This window comes from Clytia hemisphaerica, unplaced genomic scaffold (assembly GCF_902728285.1).
Source record: "Clytia hemisphaerica strain Z4C2 unplaced genomic scaffold, Clytia hemisphaerica genome assembly, whole genome shotgun sequence".
NCBI lineage: Eukaryota > Metazoa > Cnidaria > Hydrozoa > Leptothecata > Clytiidae > Clytia > Clytia hemisphaerica.
In genome coordinates, this window is record NW_027103678.1 from 69,185 (window position 1) to 90,695 (window position 21,511).

The following is a 21,511-nucleotide window of genomic DNA, read 5'->3' on the forward strand; positions in this document are numbered from 1 at the left end:
CATCGGTGATAGGCGGTTAGGGCGGTTAGGCAGCGGGCGTTCTCTAATTCTACAATTGGCGCTATCAGTGAAAGTTATCGTGACATGTTACGAAAGGAAGTATGATTGATAAACTTGGTGGAGTTATCAAAACAAATTTGTTGTCAAAGAGATTTAACAAGTTAGTAATGAAAATACAGACCAGATATCAAACAGTTCCATGTTTCGACCAATCGTCCCAAGTTAAAGCAGTTGACGGTATGTACATTTAAAATGTGGAAACTTTTGTGATAGATTTGGAGATTTTCTTACACGTGCATTCAAAACGTGGAAAACTTTTGTCGTGAACTTGACATTTTCTTCCACATGCATTTAAAAAATGAAGAAAACCCAAATGATTTCCTGGCATGACAATTTATTTATTTTTTGACATTTTTTTGGAAATTTTGATTGTTTCCAAGTATGTGACATTTTTGCTCTTGCAGCATGCTTTTGGAAATCATAAAATGGCTTCTGTTAGGGGAATTTTTTCCTATCTACATTCTTTCAGATTATGAAATGTTTCCCAGTATATAAAAATTGAGATTTTTTTTTTTTGCATTCTGTCGGGAGCACGTACATTATTTCAACAAATTCCAAAAGTTACTTTAAATTTTTACATTTCTTACAATATTTTATATATGAAAGTATAATGCAAAATATTTCATCTCATTTTGAAAATATATAAAATTTTCTTTGGTTTTCTTACTGTGAAATATTCTCCTTTTTGTCATTCTTTCATTTTAAATATTTGCCCTTTTTGGCTATATAATATTTCTGGAAATCACCGCTTGAAATAATAATTATATAATCAGGTCTTTTGATGTGTTCAACAACACTCTACTTGGCGGTGCGAGGCCGGGTGACCGCTAGTATAATACTAAAATCCATTTAAAGTCCACCTAACGAAAATTAAAGTTCCAGCCAATTTGATTACTGCATTATTGTTCTCAGTCGGGTTCAGCTTGGATATATTCCGTGATCCGTAGCTTTGAACCTACAGTCATCTTATGAATAATCCTGTAAATACTGGCAATAACATAAATGGAATTTTGAAATTCTTAGGGACTTGTGTTGCTTGATGTTATCTGCGAGTTAAAGCACTTTGAAATCTTTCGAAGACATCAATTATTATTTTAACATTTGTAAAGGAAATATTTATCCGCATCTTTGCGGCTCTTGTTTTATTATAAGAATGGTGTTTTTTCATTTCATCATGGATACTCTTAACTTTTTGACGCGGAAAGTCATTCTAAAATACTCGTAAGCTAGGGTATTCTTAGATTATAATTGAAATTCAACCTTAAATTTAACATGTAATACACACCTGAAGAATAGAATGGCATTCTTTGTGAAAGCATTGAGCGTTACTGGGGTATTATTTGCAAATATTCTTATAAAAAAGCGTGAAGTTGTTGTTTAGTTCATTCCTTAGGTGATAATTAATTAATTAATATTATTGATGGATCGAACAGATAAAGTTAATATTTGGTTTTCTTTGCTTAAAAGAGAGGCGGGTTGAAATTCTAAACATTCGTAAAGATTCTATGGACGTGTGGCTAAATAGAACACTTTTTAGGTTTTGTTGTATAGGAGGCCTATAGATTGACCTTTTGCTAGATGCGATGTTATGTTCAATAATTAAAAACTCCAGCATCGAAACAATAATAAGAAAAAAATTAGTGCTCAGTGTTTTAATGCCGGAGTTTTTAATTATTCGGCATATAACACGATCACATCTAGCAAAAGGTATTTATAGTGTATTGGCTTAACTAATATTGTCCTAGACTGAATCAAATGTAGCACAAGGGTTACAATTAAAGTTATAATATTTGGGGAAAGGGAGAACTCCCTGTAGTATCTTAAAACAAAAATAGCCTCGAAGCGAGGAAATCCTTCCGAAATTGAAATATCAAACGGAAATGTCGAAATTGCCAATCTCGCTTGAGCTTTGAATTCTCACGCGATAAAATATCCAAAAATCTCAATATATTCAGTAGCGTAAACAGGAGGGGAGCAAAATTTGTGCAGGACAGCAGATTTTTATGAAACTCTAATCACCTATCTTTTTACATTATGAATAGATAATTACAGTGTCATAAAAATCTGCTCTCCTACACAAATTTTGCTCCCCTTCTGTCTACGCTACTGATATTTCTACCTTGACTTTAGAGCATCCGGCTTCGGTGTGCAAGGCTGTGATATTCAACCCCTACCCGGGTCATACTTAAAATTTTTAAGATGGTACTCTTTGCTTAATGTGTAGGAAATAAAGAGACGATCAAAAGCAAGTGGAGAAATTCAGGGAAATTAGTGGCGGACATAGGATGTTTTTGTTAGATATTTTAAACATTTTTCGTTTATATGATATTTAAGAAGGTTTGTGAAGAATGAAGGTAGATATAAAGGTCGCTGCGATAAGTGATTAAGAAAGCTAAACGCCAAATTTTCTCTCGCATTTCTATTCTAGTGTCTACTAAAGAGCTAATTGCGGATGTTTCAGTGAAATTATACGTAGTCTTATTCTAGCAGAAGGTTACATGGCTATGTTAATAAATGGCATCTTTTCGAAAGTTTTTTCTTCTTTTCTTTATCAAGGCTCTCTTCTAATTTGATCGGCTAGATTTTAAATGAATTAGACTTTGAAAGCTTTCTATTCCAAATTATTTTTCGAGATTGATGAAAGTATTTCTAATGTCGATTCTTCCGATTTTGGTCATTCTTGATTTTTAGTCAATGGAGATTTGCCTAAATAAAAGAATTGGTATTTGTTGATATGTGGGCTCTGAAAATATAATACACCGAAAAAAGTTGTCAAAAAACTATGTCTAGAATGACAAGTTGGGGGGGGGGGGTAGTGAGAAATCTACAACATTTACCTTGTCCGGGGGTAATTTTGCTCTGTTTGGGGGTAATTTTGAATGTCCAGGGGTTCAATTGTATGCCGCGGGGGTTAAACCTGTTGTCTGATGGGTCAAAATGTCAAGATGTTCGGGGGGTAAACTTCCGAAAAACGTTGGAGGATGTTTACTTCCCATATTTAATTTTTTTCTGGAAAAGCCAAATAATATTAATCCCGGGCGATGTGTTTTGAACTTAAGTAACTTAAATAACTATTTACTACTTTTTCTCCGCCATTACATGGCCCCCGTCACCGGGGGGGGGGCCAGGGGGGCTATGGCCCCCCCCCCCAATATTTTGCAAAGTATTTTTTTTTTACTTTGAAAAATCTTATATATACCGTTTAGAGGGGTGAAATAAGGGCAAAAAGTCGAAAATTTTCTTCGTCGCCCAACCATGGTGGGCGACATATTTTTTTGGCCCCCCTCAATTCGATGCGCACGCCGGGGGCCATGCATTACGGTTTAATCAAATACATAGATGGTTGTTGGACCTACCTGGAGGTCCTATATATTAGCCTTTGTTCGTTCGTTCGTTCGTTCGTCCGTTGTTACAAGCATTTCTCGAGATTGGACCATTTTTTCTGATTTTTGGCACAAAGATGCTACAGTATACGGTCTCCAAAACGGAGACGGCCCCCAAAACGGAAGTCGTCATTAAAATGAGGATTCTGACTTGTAGATTTATCAGATTTAAACGATTTTTGTTTATTTTGAAAGAATGATGGTTATACTTAAAAATGAGCATGTTTTTGATGGTTTAAGACAGATTCAAAATAACATATTTGCGTCTGAAGGAAATATTTTAACACCAAAATTAGATAAAAATTGCATATAACTCACTCTAGCTCCCTAAATATTGAAAATAAGTTATGAAAATGGGGTATAGGAAACTTTCTACACCTAAAAAAGATATAGCATCTTAAAGGTAAACCAGTATTTTGGGGCCCTAGAATCAGCATTGATAAAACCGAAAATTATAAATGTGAGAAACAGCAAAAAATCCATTCCTATCAGCTTGAGTTAATAGTTTATAACAAAAAATTAACATTATATATAAAAAATTTGGCTGAATCAGCAAAAACGGCAAATTCTGTCATTTTTTTGCAAAATATAGGAGAAAAATACCTTTAAAGCTTAATATTTTCAGTTTCAGTTAAGCTTTTTTTCTAAAATTTTCACAGCTTATTCCGTACATGAATGGAACTATTTTTAAAAGAGATCGATTAAGACGTTGTTAAATCAAAATTGTCATTTTGAAAATTTCTAAATTTTCAGTTTGGACTTTGCAATATCGAAAATCTTGAAATATTTGATATGAATCATAAATTTTACATCCATCAGGTCGTAAATTTAAGGGAAAACACAAATATGTTCATAGTTTTCCCCATATTACCACTGGGCTTAATAATTTGATTTTAACTACACCTACGTTTTGGGGGCCCCAAACCTCCGTTTTGACAACCAGGGGTATACTGAAAAAATTTTATTAAACAAATTTATGCCCAAAACCCTCCAAATCGCATTTCCAAACTATGGTCAAAATTTTGTATTCATATCTTAAAGATATCTTGAGAAATCGCTAAAATTGCAAACCTCCGTTTTGGGGGCCATTAGAAAAAAGCTACCTATCTTTAAGCGATTGAAAAATATATGGTTGAAATTGAAAATTTGGGAAAAGAACTTCCAGGAAATAAAGTAGAGATGTTAAAGTTTTTCATGCAGCAAAAATTTTTGTAAAACCTCTTTTCCTCTAGATTTGGGAGAAATTTCAAATTCGATCGACGTTTTGGGGGCCACATACTGTATATGGCAATGCCCAAAACGTGACGGAGCCGAAAATGCCGGAAATATGTAAGAAAAATCGTTTTTTTGGCATCTTCTCGAGATTTCATCATTAGTTTTTTCTGATTTTTTTGCACAAAGATGCGTATTATAGTACTGCCCAAAACATTGCCGATTCCGACCATTGAGTAATTTTTTTTCCGGCCGAAAATACCGGAAATATATTGGAAATCGCCGTTTTTGCAGATTTTCATTGGATTTTTTATTTAAGCATTAATTGATTTTTGCACCCGTAATTTTCTAAAAATCACCTGAACAGCGGTTTTTTACCGGAAAACGGTTTTTCTTGAATCTCTCTCGAGTTTTAGTTAATTTTTTGTTCGTGAAATTTTGCACACTGATGCAAAAGGCAATATCTTAAATGTATTAGAGCCGATTAGAGCCCAACTTTTAAAGAAATTTAATTCGTTATGCATTTTCACTAACGCATATATTTTCAGACTGATTTTTTTTATTTTTCTCCTTAATTCTCTGTAGCTTTCATCATCAGGTAGGTCCAATCAGCATCCAGCTTGTTTTGTCTTTAGATAAAATTTTTCTGTGTTTTAATGCCAGCAGGATAAATTTCTGTTTTTTTCCGTGGAACAGCTTGAGTCACATTTTGAAAGGTTTCTAACAAGCAAGTTTTAGACTTCTCTAATTGTAAGAATTCTTAATAAAAAGCTTGACTTCGTACGTGGCAGCGACCCAAAACTAGTATTTTCTCGCTTTTCAGAGAAGTTTCAAATTCCCCTCTAATGTTCTCTCTATGTTCTAATAAATTGGTTTCTATCGATGAAAAATGTAAATAAAATGTAATTACAAGCAGAAAGGGATAGAGGGGTAGATATGTTTGATTGATTAATTTGAGTAGAGTAATTTGAGTTTCTGGAAAAATATTTTGTTTTTTTTAAACTTAAATAAGCGAAAGGGAAGATTTCATCGCGAAAATCGAAATAATTGAACTTCCATAATTGACAGGAAAAACATGTTTGGAAAAGAGTAAAGAATTGGTCCAAAAATATATTTATTTTTTTATTTATTTTAATTCTTATATTTCAGGCGGACCACCCATTTTGTGAAATTCAATGATGGACCTCTCAGATACTAGAAACTATTAGCTAGATCAGATGCAAACTTATTTTTTTAACCTATTTTACAAAAGCTTTTGAGTATGGTTAGGGTGGGAAATTCTACCTTAGAAATGCTTATCATGGGCATGCTCGATGAACCCATTCAGGGTTAAGGCTAAGGCTTTTTTTCTTTCTGTCAAGTAAGTCCTACTCTCAAACAAAGCTATCCATTTAGACATTGAAAGGTCCTCTATTTAATTTGATAGATATAAACTTTTCTGGGTGGTCCTTGAATTTTTGCTGACGTCAGCAATTACGTCATTTTTCAAACAATTGGCTACATTTTCAGATATAGGTTGTAATGTTTTTCTGAACGGGTATGAAAAAAGATTTCCAACAGTATGTAACATGACATACTTTGGAGAATTTACCTTTAACTCAAATTAGAATGTCATTCACCATGGGATGGTTTATCTCCAAAAATCGTCCCTGATATTTTTCGCCTTTTATATTTTCACAATACATGTTTCAGAGAGAAATATTAAAGTAACAAATTGCATGAAAATGAGGCTTGAGTGGCATGAAATCGTAATGATCATTGGATATATTTTCATCCTTTTCATTGGTGCATCCATGAACTTGGTATCCTTTGTTTACTTTGGTTTCCATGGCAAACGATTCAAATCTGTTTACCCATACTACATTGCGCATTTATCGTTCGCCGATTTCTTATGTTGTTTGTTGCTACCGATTTTCAACATTAGTAGTCTTGTTAACCATGGAGAATGGGTTCTAGGGCGTGGCACTTGTTTGTACTTGATGCCGTTCGGTAAAATATCAGGACTTATTTCCGCATGGATTTTATGTGGATTGACTTTCGAACGTTATCAAGCTGCTTCTAAGCTCTTCCGCGATTCACCGAAAATAAGAGTACATTTGTTCTGCGCATGTGCGTGGCTATTGAGCGTCCTTTTCACGATTATCTATTATTACAACATGCGATTCCAAGATGGTGTTTGTTACCATGCTGATAACAAAACATTTGCTTACATCAGCATCACAAAAATCTCTTTACAGATTATTGTTCCAACCGTCATTCTCCTGATTCTCTACATTCGCTTACAAACGATATTAAAAGAACGCCGTAGATTCAGATCTAATCACGTTTCAGTTAACACAACGTCAACCAGTGAAAACAGATCTTGCGAAAAAGTTATATTATACTCAATGATTTTATACCTAATCTGTGTTTTACCTACATTCATAATGTTATTGAAATTTGACATTAACAGTCTTTTGGGACATCCCAGATTCGATTTCAACGAGGATCTGGTCAAATGGATTTATCTGCTTTGTTACACTAACAGTGCAATCAATGTATTCATTTATGCCGGTCGGTTCCCAGATTTCAAACGGTTCTTAGTGAAACACCTTTTTTGTTGTGTAACCGAATGTGGTTGGAATTCAACTCAGTCTAACTCGGTATTAGGAGGGCTGAGTAGCTCGTGTAAAAAACAAACTTCACCGAAACGGAGAACTCACACCCTGGAGTCTGAAAGTGAAGCAGGATTTTAAGATAGATTAAGAAGTCCACAACGGTATCTAAAATTATCAACAGTTAACCAACAATTTTGTGATGAAAATGTCAATGGAAATATTCACGGATGTTTCCGAATCAATTAAAAACCTTGAAAACTGTTAACATTAATTTCATAATTTCTCCATATGATATTATACATACATACCGGGCAACCCAAGAAAACTTTTGAAGTTTGTGACGTCTTGAGGCCAAACAAACGTCCTTAATTCTTTAGAGTTTTTATATTTAGAAAAGAGATACCCTAACTTAAAATTTGGTAATTGCTTTCTAAATTTAACCCACTAGTTCTATGTATAGTTAAGAGCTTTTAGAGTCAAATTTCACTTTTCAGAAAGTGTAAGAAGCACGTGAAAAAGGGGTGTCCCCGGCCATCCCTTCATCCTAAATGGTATCTATAGTCTATAATTTATAACCATTTGAAAAATGACCTCTTCAATAGGATTATAGCCCAATAGGTGCCCCTTGGTAATAAATGACTAGGAAATGGTAATGACAAATGGTGTGTTGTTGGGCACATTTGGGCATGTTTCTTTTGACTGGTCCACTACGAAGACCTGACTTGATTGATGGAAAGGGTGCTTGTTGGAAGACTTCGTTCGCTAAAAGACGAAAACATATCCAAAATTGGCTTTTTGACTCTACTTTGTCCAAATATGTTTCAAAATATGGTCTAGATTTTGGTCAAAGGTCATCTTTGCTGAACCTTAAAGCACAACATTTTTGATAACTTCCAACCCAAGACGGTTTTAGAATCAAAATGGGGTGCTGTTAGTTTCACTCTCCTATGTAGGCTATGTAGGATAGTCTACAATTAGTCTCTCTTTCAAGAGTTATTTGATATTGAAGTGTCATTTTATAAGCGATTTATGACCAAAATGAGGGGAAACCACCACTTCTTCATCAAATAACTCCCGTTCAGTACAGAAATCGACCATACTTGCTTAAAAGTCTTCTATATAGTTTTTCAAGATCTTTCAGATTCTATAATTGGTTTTGGCCTAAAACGAGTTTGAAATTTCCAGAAAAATTGTGCCTTTGGGCTTTAGCCTAGTTTTTCAATAAATGGGTCCAAAAATAAGGGCTACCCTTAAAATTTTTCTGGGCAGCCCTTCTAATATCAATCCATAGGGTATTAGGCATGTTTGGTGAAAATTTGGTGCTTTGTTCCAAATTTGCATGATAATTACACCAATCAGGCCTACAAATAGCGTAATCACACTAGAAAAAAGTCCCTATCACGCCATCACGAAAACCGCTTGGGAGCCTCAAAAAAGTATGAGGTTAAAGTTAGTAGATACATGAACGAGGATAGTTTTTGATTCATTATGAGTGATTATTTGGAATTCACAAGCTCTCATACTTGTACCTTTTATATTGATGGGTTTCGCATTGGCTTCCATAACAGAATTCCACAACATCGGTATTTTTTCAATATGTCCTGAAAATCCTCCAAGCACGCAAACCGAACGAGACAGAGACATTCTCAAAGATTTTCACCGTAAAGATCTATTGCCAACTTATAGGTCTGTCGATTTGACCTTTACAACCTTTGAAGTATGCAATGATCATTATAAGCTATCTTCGTGTATGTGCGAGCCATAAGGGTCCCTTTTTCACACCCTCGAAAGGGGTATAAAAACCATTAAAAAGTAAATTGATTAGTGCCCCTCTGTAATTGTCCAAAATTCACGAAAATCGAAATTCCTTTCTCAAAGGGTCGTGATTTTCCAAAATTTGGACAAAAACCGAGTGAAAATTGACAAACATTTTGAGAAAAGTCTCTCTAAGGGTCCCAAAAACGTCAATTTTCCCTCTCTGTATAAGGGTCGATGAATCCGATACTACGAGAATCGAATCGATAGTATTTATTGTATGCACTCATCTTACGCCAGACTTGTCTGTACACAAACCCAGTATCTACACTCTGGCACAGAGTAACGCCAGGTATGCTTCTTTTGGTCACCAGTGTCTTTTCTTTCATCAATACTAGCGTTCATTACTTCGACGTCTCCGTCAATCAAAATGGAGTACTGTACTCTTCACAACTTGATTATTACGTTGGAGATCTATGAAAAATCGTTAATAAATTCGATTGGCAAGATCTGTTTCTAGTTTCCATACCAACAGATGATGATACGCCCCCCTACCACGAATATTACGAACACAGTACTTTGGAATTCATTCAGCAGCAAAAATGCTTTAAACTCTTTAAAATCTTTCCAACAGAAATCAGCAACAACCATTTCAACGCATCATGGTTAGACTGTCACACTAAACCTGCTATTATACTATTTGATAGACAAGCCTACATCATAAAAACTTTAAAAGAAATTAATAAAAATACTGACCAATTCTCTATACCGATTCTCACACCCGATATGAGAAATTCCATTACAGACACGTCAAAACCCGTACGCTTCATCGATCTATCAACGTCAATAAGGGACACTTACCAACCTATCAATAAAGAATTCAAAGACAAACACATCAACAATCAAATGAAATTCTGATGAAAATCAAAAGATCAAAACCTTTTATGTATACTGAGCTGAAAACTATCCTCGAAAATACTTACAAAGTCGCCCTATTTCCTGGAAAAGTTAAGCAGAAATTCACATCAATATAGCTTAAAGAATACAAAGCATCAACAGGAATATTTAAAAAGTATAATCAATAAAGATTGTAGACCTAACAGCGTGTTGGCAGCTCTATTCAATGACATTACCAGCACATTGACAGTACCTCTTTATGATTCCCAGATTCCAAAATTTATCTCATTTATCAGTTTACGAAGCGTAAACCTAGGTTTTTAAAAGCATGAGGCGTAAACCTAGTTTTACGAAGTGCAAACCTAGGTTTGCGACATTTTTGTGCATTTGGGCTTCCATAAGACAAAGAGTAAATGAAATAAGTATTTCGCAAAGTTTATGCTGGCTAAAGGGGGGGGAGGGCACAAAACGGTATTAACAAAATAAAGAACTTTTTCAAACTTGTGCACACTTGGCGCAGGAAAAGATTACGCAATTCAACATTTTCTTTGAAGTAAAACACCAAACGACTGACTTTTCAGGTAGTTTTGGGTCTTCAAAGATTCAAATGAAATTTGTTAAGCGAATGAAAAAAATTGCCACTGGACAGCTGAAGTGGAAAAACCCTGTCCGGTCGGGGTCGCCCCGAGTACCCTTGACAAATTGCAAGTTCTCTTTCAAAGGACAATAAAGCTCTTCTGTTTATTGCATCTCTATAGGTGATGGAATGGAATTTTGAGAGTTGTGTGGTTTTCTGATTTCACTCTGATTAACCTTAACGTTTTGCTTTAGGCTTAAGATCCTTTTGAAGCTTTTAGAATTATGGTCTGGTCTAAATGTGTGTTCTTTGAAAACTGAACTAGGTAGGTTGTAGTTGTAGAAGCAACAGTAGTTGTAGTTTTCAGGAACAGGAATAAAACATCTTGAGGTTCATTTATATTTATTGTAAAAGTGAACCCATTGATAAACCACAGTTTTGCTACAATTTTGACAGACAAATCTAGTCAAAGTTTTTTCTTGTTTATTAAGATTACAACAAAATAAAAGTGCTACAAAATTTATATTACATCAACAAATTTTAAAATTTTCACAATGCGATACCTTATCGGCCCTTTTTACGCCGGCCCTTATTGGCGTTATTTTTAGGCTCTTGGCGTATAAAGGACCGGTGTTAAAAATGCCGGTGTAAAAAGGGCCAAAATTTGCAAATTTTACTTAAAATTGGCGTTAATTTTTGACCATTTTTCTCTTTTTAAAGGATTTTAGGTATATGATTCGAAGATAAAAAATTATCCATTGTTTAGTATCTAGAACTTCGCAAAAATCAGGGATTTTCAATGGAATTTTCAACAGTTTACATATTTTAATGTAAATTGAATCATAAATTCTAACAAATTTTGACGTTATTTACGGCCCTAATTGGCGTAAGCCCAAAATCAGGCTGTGGCGTAATAAGGGTCGGCGTAAAAGGGGCCGGCGTAAAAGGGCCGATAAGGTAGTTATGTACGTATGATAGGAAGATGGATAAATAAGTTTAATAAACACTTATTAATAAATAAACAAGTCGACGACGAGTGTGATAGTTAAATAAAATAGACAAATAATATTAAAGTTCATAAATGATATTCCGAAATTTGACAAAATGCACAAAATGGTGGACTATTGAAATATTTGAATATTTTTTTTAAAAATTCTCGAATTTTGACTTTTTTTGTGCCAATTTCGAAATTCCGAACGATTTTTTATTAAATTTTATTTTGTCACCAGTTTGAATCATTTTTAATTATTAACAAAACACAAAAGAAGTTATATTACAATCAAAATTTCCTGGGTCGTTACCCGTACTGTTTTTTCTATTTATACTTGTTACATACTGCACTATATCAAAAATGAAAATGTAACCCCAAATTTGCACTGAAGAGACACTGGCCAGCTCAGGAAAAAAAACCCGAAAAGTGGGCCACACAAGAAAGAAAACCTGAAAAGAGCAGAACGACAAGAAACTGAAAAGACTCTGAAAAATTGAATGGAATTTTTGTTGAATTCTGTTTTCCCGGTCAAAATCAGCCATAAATTTACCGTCAACAACAGTGGACCTAAATTCTGCAAATCCGTCAAAAATTCTGGCGAATTCCCCGCTATTCCGTACGAAATTCTGTACGTCTTAAAACAATAGTATTTCTGTAAAACAATGTTATTTTTTATGAGTAATATAATAAGTAGCTGAAAATCACTGTAAAGTTTGTCATAGGACCTGCAATTAAGTTTGGTCCATTGGAAGATTTTTAACAGCTTCATTTATCTTCTTCTCCTGCCCCTTTGTTTTACAATAAATGCGAATACGACTTTCTTCGAATGATCTCGGCAACAAACTACTCAAATTGGAGACTTGTGGTTTTGTTTCTGCCCCATACTTATCGCAAAATTTCATTTCTTTTAATGGGTTTTCAATCCCTTTACCAAAATTGAAGGTGCTTTTTCTAACGAAAATATCCTTCTTATCGACTCCGAGCTTTTCAGCTGTCTTTGACAGCACATCTTCACCTAGGTTGTCATTCACAATATTCTGGTTGATTTCCCCACAAAAATCATACAGGTCTCGCTTCTGAATTCGGCGTAACAGCTCTTGTGCTTTCTGTATGTCATCTTTATCATCTGTATTCAAGCACAGTATTCGATAAAAAATCGAATCGGTCATCAACGTGCATTTTTCCATATCTTTAACTGAGGACGATATTCCGAATTTTTCATCAGCAAGAAGCATTGCTCGGACAAGTAATTCCTCTACATTTTGAACTGTTTTATGTTGATAGACTTGTCGGTGCAACGTCCAGCGAATATGGAAAAGCTCGTATAAGTTCGATTCCTCTTTGTCTCGGGCACAAATTCGAAGCTCCATTTTTTCTTCGTCATTTTTGACTGGTAGAATTCGGACGTTTTTGAAATATCGATTGAAATCGAAGGAATTTCGAATGCCAGCGTGATGCGTATCTCGAGCAAAATAATCAAATTTATCACAATCGATCCCAGTCGCTTTGTTCGAGACAATCTCAAAAAGAAATTGCTTTTGCAGGGATTGGCCGCGGTAGTTGGTTTTGATTTCTTTGTTTTCTCCGAGAATCATAGCTTTGATGAGCTTTTTCTCATGTTCGCCGATGCCATTTTCTAGCAAATTCTCTCGAACGCCCTCGTTCTGTTTAATCATATAATCAAACAGCTCACATGACCCTTGCTCATGCGTCCACTTTTCCTCTTTGTCAAAATTTTTGCAACGTTTAAAAAACGGACCATCAAAGAGATGAGAGAAGGGACCATGACCGAGATCGTGACAAAGCCCAGCAATTTTGACGCACAAGATATCTTTGTCAGTAATGTCGATTGGGTCTTTGTAGACATGTTGATGGAGATATTTCAATGTTGTTAACATTTCTCCACAAAGATAAGATGTGCCAATGCTATGCTCAAAACGATTGTGGCAAGCACCGGGAAACACCCAATATCCAACACCTTGAATATAAGTATAATGTAATATCAGAATAAAAAAAACAAAGGCTCGTACTTTAACCTCATTATTATCAGGCTTTTTTGAGTTTTGTATTCTCAAGGGGGGTGTTTACCTCCAGCCTTGCATAACTTTTGATCTAGAAAGGTGATGGACTTGAAACTTGGCAGAAACCTCTACTATAAAAGGAGCTCATAGAAAAAAATTGAGTTGATGACGTTATCATAGATGTGATGACGTCATCACAAAGTTTCACAATTATCGCTGACCAATGAAAAAGTACTTTTCAATAAAATAGCAATGAAAGTTGAACGAATTGAGATTTTTCGATTCTGTTTTGATTTTTTAAAAGAAAAAAAGAATATCTTTGACCTTTTTGCCGGTTTTTAACACACTATTAAAATTTACGTTTAAAATCCATGCAGAAGATGAGTAAATTTTTTCAAAAAACAATGACGTCGTTTTTGATGACGTCATCAGCTTTTGAACATTTTTAAAATTTTTTTAAAATTTTTTATTGATACCTAAAGTCTGTTCACGATAAGTATGCACTCTTTTTTCTTTTACCTATAACTTTTGAAGGAATTCTTCAATCTTTATAAATTTGGTATCGTTGGAGAGATATTTGTGAGTGGAACAATTCGAAATAAAAAAGCTTTCAAAAAAGTTCTAAAAACGAAGATGAAAATGAAGAAGAAAAAAATGAAGATCTTGTAGAAAAGTGCTATAACTTTCATTTTCACTGGAGAGATTCTTTGATCTTAGGAGGTTATCACTGTGAAGAAATTTCACTAAGATATTTATTCAATATAAAGTTATGATACGAAGTTAATAAGTGATTGACCCCAAAAAAAAGCAGAAAACAGCGTAATGTAGTTTAGCTTACCTAGCTGCTTGATGTCTCTCAATCTTTGAAACTGAGGCGTATCAATAATGGCTACCAGGACTGGGTGCAGCATTATGGTTCCGTGTACCGAATCATGGAAATGATTTCCAGACCATCTTGCTTTGATTTTGTGACTGATCATCTGTTGAGAAATAAAGTTATTCCGTTTAAAACTACCTTGTTATTAGTCCTCCTCATTATTTATTAAAATCAACATAAAATTTCTTGATACATTGCTTTGATCATTGTCATCTTTGTCATCAGACCGAAGAACAAGCTCTTTGAGCTAAACAAGTAAACGCGATAACAAAAATTTCTACGTGTATATTCGAAAAACTCAATACGCTGATGACATTGATAGTCCGAACACCTGTAATTTAAAGCTTTAATCTTACTGCCATAAGATTAGGTCTTTAGGAGACAAACGCTAAAAAGACAGAAACTGAAGTTCTGAATGTGACTTCTTTATCGATCGCTTCCCCGATCGCTTCAAGTCTATCGCTATATTGTCTACTAGAAAGCTGAATTGATCACGCGTTAGGTAGACTTAGAGAACGGGTTTACGACAACCAAGGTCAACACGTGCGAGCGTTATTGTTTTAAGTGACATATGGACTTTATTCATTCGTATTGAACAGGGGTTTTGTAGAAGCAAGGAGGCATAAAGGAGTGTCGATGCTGTAGATATTGAAGTCTTACTAGCTCAGAATCAACCCCCACTGGATCATTCACATTGCTTACCTTTTCGGCCCTTTTTACGCACCGGACCTTATTGGCGTTATTTTTGGGCTTGTGAGTAATAAGGGCCGACGTTAAAAGAGCCGGCGTAAATTATTTCTCAATTTAAAGGATTTTAGGTATGATTGGAAGACTAAAATTATCCATTGTTTTACTCCATATTTAAAACTTCAGTGAAATATTTAAAATATATTAAAACATCAGTGATTTTCGATGGAATTTTCAACAGTTTACTACTGAAAAATTACATTTTAATGTGAATTTTAGTCATTATTTACTAATTTGAAGCATAAGTAGCCATTTTTACAAAATGCCGTCGTAAAAAGGGTCGATAAGGTATATGGATAACAGTCGAACTGTTAAAGATTAAACTTCGTTTACGATGAAGAGCGCCCGGGGGAGGCACTCATGCAAAATTGGGAACGGGGACGTGCCGCTGGTCAGGGTCCCTTTTTTAGGCTCTGAAGATATCTGACATGGTCCCGAATTTATTAATTTCAACATTTGTACCTGACAGGGTCGTCTTTTGGTTATTTTGGACAATTTTCAGGGTGGAAATTAGAAATTTTTTTATTCTTTTGTCTACATTTCGACATTTTTGCCACTTTTCAGTGTGAAAATGGGAAATTATTTTCGATTTTCTTACCGACAGGGTCCCAAATTTACCAAACATTCATATCTGACAGGGTCCACTTTTCAAACCCCAGCGGCACGTCCCCGTCCGCCTTCAAGGTCAATCTTCCCCGGGGAAGAGCGTCTACACTTACGATAAAAAGACAATATAAAAGTTCTGCTCGAGAGTTAGCTCTAGATGAAAGACCAATGTAATGTAATTAAATGTGGTATTTATTTAAACGTACCTTGATTGACAGCTGCTGGTGACTGATTCGGATCAGATGTTGCCATTATAATGATGTCAAATGTAACAGTGATAGCAAGGATTTTTCAGTAACTTTACCCTTTGATCTTTGTTTCCAAAACTTGTGATAATTATTGTCACAAACCAATTATTTATAAACAGCTCCTGATTCATGAAATTCTAAAATTCAAATGAACAGAAAATTCATTCTTTTCTCGCTATCAAGCATTAATTAAAATATTAAAATATTTTATTGCTCTTAACATTTCATTTATTTATTTATTCATTTTTCATTTTTTAAAACAAACAAATGTACGGATAATGGGTCCTAGGACCTTTTAGTATGAAATATATAGATAGATAGATAGATAGATAGATTGGTTTAAACCCAGACGCTTATTGTTTGTTAAGTATTTTAGAGCAAAAATATCATGCCGGGAATATTTAATGCCCTTTTAAATACTGCTTGTTTTCAGGCTGTAAAAAGCTTATCAGAAGGATTGCTGATTGTGCCAATACACTATGACTAACTCTTCTTACCTCCCGCAGTAGCAGATTGACGTTGTCAACATGTTATGGTCGTAGAAATAATTAGGTACGACCGTTTATTAAAGGGCCCCATATTAAAGACCGTTCTATAACTGCACTGCTTTGCATGAATTCTGTGCTTTCTACAAAAACCTGTTTAAAAAAGTTTAGTAAATAACGTAAATTAAGTAAACCTGCAAGTCGCTGATGCTAAAAAGAGTCCCCACTTTAGTGCGGAACAGTTCCCTGCCAATAGTGAATTAGTTACTTTGGATCAATTTGACAGTGATTCAGCCAAACGAGAGGGTGAGGATGGAAGAGAGAGATTTTCCTGTCGTAGAAAATCAAGAATACAACGGATCTATATAGTCAATGGAATAATGGGCTATTACATTTTAAAGTAAGTCTGAGGAAAGTATTTTCATTTTTCCAGGGAGCTAAGAGTTATTCTAAAACTTCCAGCTAATAAAAAACTCATTTTAGTTCGTCCACCCTCACTTTGAGATATGAAGAAGAATTTTTCTAAGGGTTTTTTTGAAAATTTTACAATGTTCCAGGGGATAACCCCACATTTTCAAGAATTTTTTTCTGCTTGAAAAAGTTCGTCTAAACCTTCCTGTATGGAAATCAAATGGAACAGTTCAATTAATCGATAAAAATTATTAAAAACTGACAAAAGACGAACCTGTCAAGTTGAAGGTTATTAATTTGGGATAATGTATTTAACCGGAGGACCTTGGTGGCCGATGAGCATAGGCGAAGTGAGATACCCTGCAAAATTTATGAGGGAGTGCTGACGTTTATGACATATTCATTATCATTTGATAAAACAAAGATAATAATCACAGTGTCGAAAAACACCGCTCTCATTCATTAATTTTGCAGGGTATCTCGCTACACCTATGGATGAGCAACATATTTTACCGAATATTGATCTGTTTTGGTCCAACCGACAAAATTTGGATCAATTAATTGGAATATATTAATTTAAGATGATATACGTTATGATTATAAAATTCAAGAATGAAAATCAATTATATAGTTAATACTCTCAGAAATATAATTTTAGCGATAGTATAAAATAAAAATACTGCCTTATGTGTTATAAAAAATAATTAGAAAAAAATACAATAGTGTAAATTGAAAAAAATATGCATAAAAACCCGAACAGGCGTATTCCAAAAACAGTATACTCAACCCCCAGGAGCTCATTCTATTTACGACAGAGAGATAGTTTAAGAAAAGCTGGAAAATCCAAGGGGTCAATGAAATTTTGTAGAAAATCCAGGTTTTTTTTGAAATTTTGAACAAAAATCTCGAAAGTTGCCAAAAATCCAAGGAATTGACCCTCAAAAAGTTACCCTACTCAAAATTGAGGGGGAAGATTTTTTCTAGAATACTGTAGCCCAATTATCGGATCATGAAATTATAATTTAAAATCCTATTCTAATGACTTTGACCACTTTAGCTATTGTTCACTATTCACTGTAGCTAATATTTTCATTTTCTATCTTCTTCATCTTCATTCGTAATTCTTTTTCTCCACTTTTGAAATGCTTCATTGACACTTTTGAATTTGCTTGACTCCTTACAATAAACACGAATGTAACTTTCCTGGAAACTTCTTGGTAACGAACTGCTCAACTCTGTCAGTCGACGCCTTTTTGGAATGCCATCTTTACCGATAAAAATCATCTCTTCTAATGGGTTTTTACCTTTTTTACCGAAACTGAAATTGCTTCTTCCAAGGAAAATCTCATCTAAACTAACTCCCATGTTTTCAGCGATTTTCTCATCCGACAGTTTACAACCATCATCCTCGACCTTCTTTGAATTGATTTCTCCACAATAACGGTATAAATCTCGGCTCTGAATTCGACGTAACAGCTCTTGCGCTTCCAGTATCTTTTCATCTTTATCATCTGAGCACAGTATTCGATAAAAAATCGAATCGGTCATCAACGTGTATTTTTCCATATTTTTAACTGAGGACGATATTCCGAATTTGTCATCAGCAAGACGCAGTGCTTGAACAAGGAATTCCTCTACAATTTGAGTTGTTTTATGTTGATAGACTTGTCGGTGCAACGTCCAACGAATATGGAAAAGTTCGTACAAATTTGATTCCTCTTTGTCTCGAGCACAAATTCGAAGCTCCTCTTTTCCTGCGGCATTTTTGACCGGTAAAATTCGAACGTTTTTGAAATATCGATTGAAATCAAAGGAGTTTCGAATTCCAGCGTGATGCGTATCTCGAGCAAAATAATCGAATTTATCACAATCGATCCCGGTCTCTTTGTTCGAGACAATCTCAAAAAGAAATCGCTTTTGATAGGATGAGCTATGGTTTGTTGTAATGTAAACTTTGCTTTCTCCACGAATCATTGCTTTGATGAGATCTTGTTCAAATTTTCGAATATTGTATTTTTCCAAAAGTTCTTTCACATGTTGATTGTTTGTAATCATGTAATCAAACAAATCACATGACCCTTGTTCGTGTGTCCAATTCGCTGCGTCAGCATTTTTACATCGTTTAAAAAACGGACCATCAAAGAGATGAGAGAAGGGACCATGGCCGAGATCATGACAAAGTCCAGCAATTTTGACGCACAAAATGTCTTTGTCAGTAATGTCGATTGGGTCTTTGTAGACATCTTCATGGAGATATCTCAATGTTGTTAACATTTCTCCACAAAGATAAGATGTGCCAATACAATGCTCAAAACGATTGTGACAAACGCCGGGAAACACCCAATATGCTCCTCCTGTACAAACGAGAAGAACAAATATAGAAAAATCTTTTCAAGATATGTTCAATTATTCAACCCCTAGATTATGTGCTTGTTCTAGTAGGGGGAATTTTGTTCGATTTTTTGGAATCGCTCGACTGTTCTGTTAGAAGCACTTGTTATACATTTTTGGAAAGCTAAGGGGTAGGGGAATCGAAATTCCTATGCTTCCAATTTTTTTTTCGGACACTTTGGTGTGATTTTCGGACAAATATGACGGTCTCAGGCAAAAATCATAGGGTTAAAAATTAATGAAAATTTAAACTCGAGAAAACGGAGACCTGTTGTATATTTTTGGAAAGCTCTCAAAAAATTAAGATTAGAGATATATTGCAAGTATAGGTGATTTCTGTACCTACCTCGAGATATTAACCCTAGAAAACCGTGTTTTTCAGCCAGAAACAGCTATTTTGTCCAGTTTTTGCGCTTTTTGAAGCTCAATATCTCGAGTTAGGTACTGAAATCACCTATACTTGCAATATATCTCTAATCCTAATATTTTGAGAGCTTTCCAAAAATATACAACAGGTCTCCGTTTTCTCGAGCTAAAATTTTCATTAATTTTTAACCCTATGATTTTTGCCTGAGACCGTCATATTTGTCCGAAAATCACACCAAAGTGTCCGAAAAAAAATTGGAAACATAGTAATTTCGACTCCCCTACCCCTTAGCTTTCCAAAAATGTATAACAAGTGCTTCTAACAAAACAGTCAAGCGATTTTACAAAATGCCCTCTACTATTCGTTAGACAAATTTAACAACCCTAAAACGTTACTAAATTATCATGGTTATGTCGCTGAATATGCCCTGGACCTATGTACAAAGTTTTTATTCCAAATTATTGCGACTATTTAAAAATTCTGAATTACCTAGTTGCTTGATGTCTCTCAACCTTTGAAATTGAGGCGTATCAATAATGGCTACCAGGACTGGGTGCAGCATTATGGTTCCGTGTACAGAATCATGAAATGATTTCCAAGTCATGGTTGAATGTTCTTGTAGCAGTTGCTCATTTAACTTTGGTTTCATAGCCCCCTCGTCACGTGATCTATCCAAAGAAAAATGTGTATATATAAGATACACTTAGAAAGCTATAGTGAAGCTGTTTTAAGGAAAAAAATGAGTATTAACGCTGACTATTTTTAAGAGCTGTTTTACAACGATACTCTATACTATTATATAAAGATATATAAAGTTGTTTCTGTCAATTATGTCTAGCAGAAGTAGGAAGTAATGGAGTGTAGAACTCTAACGTTAATTAACAAGCAATGGAGGAGATGAGCCTTGTATTTCCTTATGGTTTCCTTGACAATCATTCCGTTATTCAAAAATGCGTAGAGACGTTCAATTATGACTGACTTGTCGAAGGTGAGATATATTTCAGGGGGTCTTGTAGAATTTCCTCAAAGATAATCGACAATGTATATTGGACATTCTTAACTCAAAATAGGAATCTTCATGGTTTTATGTTCACATGATAAAAGGCAAGTAAACTAAAGTACAAAAGTGCTATACCCAATAAAAGAAATAATTTACAAATGCTTTGCAGGACTTTACACTCTAAACCCCCTGACAGAAAGGTTTTCTTCGGAACCGTTTAAACGGCGATAATACTAAAAATTTGCTCCTCAACGGTCCGCATAAACAAATAAACAAAAGTGAAAGCAAATGTCTCTCGGGATTTTGTGAGTTTGTAAGCCAACTCGGTTTACAATAACAAACTGGAAAGCGTGATGCGAGATCCATAAAAAAACATGGCGACTGCTTTTTGAGATCTTTTAAAAACCAAGAATTTAAAAAACACTATTAAAGTTTTGGGTAAGGAAAAATACAGTCTGTTTTTCCCTGTAGGTTCAGTAGTGAAATATCTCAATCTTGCCAACCATCTGATTACTCTGTACCAGAGTGTATCTCACGATTATCGTAGTGTAGTTCTCCTCTACGGCAATGAATTTTGAAATTAGCCGTAGATATCGGGTTTGTGTACAGACAACCATCTGATTATCCCTTTAACAAATGAACAACCCCTGGAATTTAAAATTACCTTTTCTGTTTAAAAATCGGCTTTACAATATACAGATGGATCTTTGTTTCTTTCGTTGAGGTTGAATTTGAACGATTTGAATTTGAGCTGACTTGACATTGGAGGGACTTCATCTCTCTTCTTGACGTCAATTTTTTGTCTCTGTGCCGCGCGGCCGCGCAAATGTTTGGTTTTACGCTTGGAAAATTGTTGCTAGTTACTTTTAGAAATTAAAAGTGAGGC

At 34.8% G+C, this 21,511-nt stretch overlaps 2 protein-coding genes across 2 annotated transcripts; one reads left to right on the forward strand and one right to left on the reverse strand.

The window, feature by feature from the left end:
• Positions 1 to 6,346: 6,346 nt before the first annotated feature.
• LOC136803673 (bombesin receptor subtype-3-like) lies at positions 6,347 to 7,645 on the forward strand. Its single transcript, XM_067060394.1, has one exon. It carries the CDS (start codon positions 6,374 to 6,376, stop codon positions 7,388 to 7,390), a length of 1,017 nt encoding a protein of 338 aa, XP_066916495.1. The 5' UTR covers positions 6,347 to 6,373; the 3' UTR covers positions 7,391 to 7,645.
• Positions 7,646 to 12,155: 4,510 nt separating this feature from the next.
• LOC136803658 (uncharacterized) lies at positions 12,156 to 21,485 on the reverse strand. The gene is made up of 5 exons (XM_067060380.1): positions 21,290 to 21,485; positions 20,115 to 20,293; positions 17,963 to 19,221; positions 14,332 to 14,473; positions 12,156 to 13,450 (listed from the first exon to the last, which is right to left on the reverse strand). The coding sequence occupies exons 1-5, from the start codon at positions 21,400 to 21,402 to the stop codon at positions 12,204 to 12,206; spliced, it is 2,940 nt and encodes a 979-aa protein (XP_066916481.1). The 5' UTR covers positions 21,403 to 21,485; the 3' UTR covers positions 12,156 to 12,203.
• Between the last annotated feature and the right edge of the window lie 26 nt (positions 21,486 to 21,511).

What these genes read in the sequence shown, in the direction of transcription:
- LOC136803673 (XM_067060394.1), top strand. Translation starts at nt 6,374, where the DNA reads ATGAAAATGAGGCTTGAGTGGCATGAAATCGTAATGATCATTGGATAT.
- LOC136803658 (XM_067060380.1), bottom strand. Translation starts at nt 21,402, where the DNA reads ATGAAGTCCCTCCAATGTCAAGTCAGCTCAAATTCAAATCGTTCAAAT. An exon ending in CCGATTTTTAAACAGAAAAG is followed by an intron (nt 20,294 to 21,289) that starts GTAATTTTAAAT and finishes TTCTTTGGATAG; the next exon opens with ATCACGTGACGAGGGGGCTA. An exon ending in GAGAGACATCAAGCAGCTAG is followed by an intron (nt 13,451 to 14,331) that starts GTAAGCTAAACT and finishes CTTATATTCAAG; the next exon opens with GTGTTGGATATTGGGTGTTT.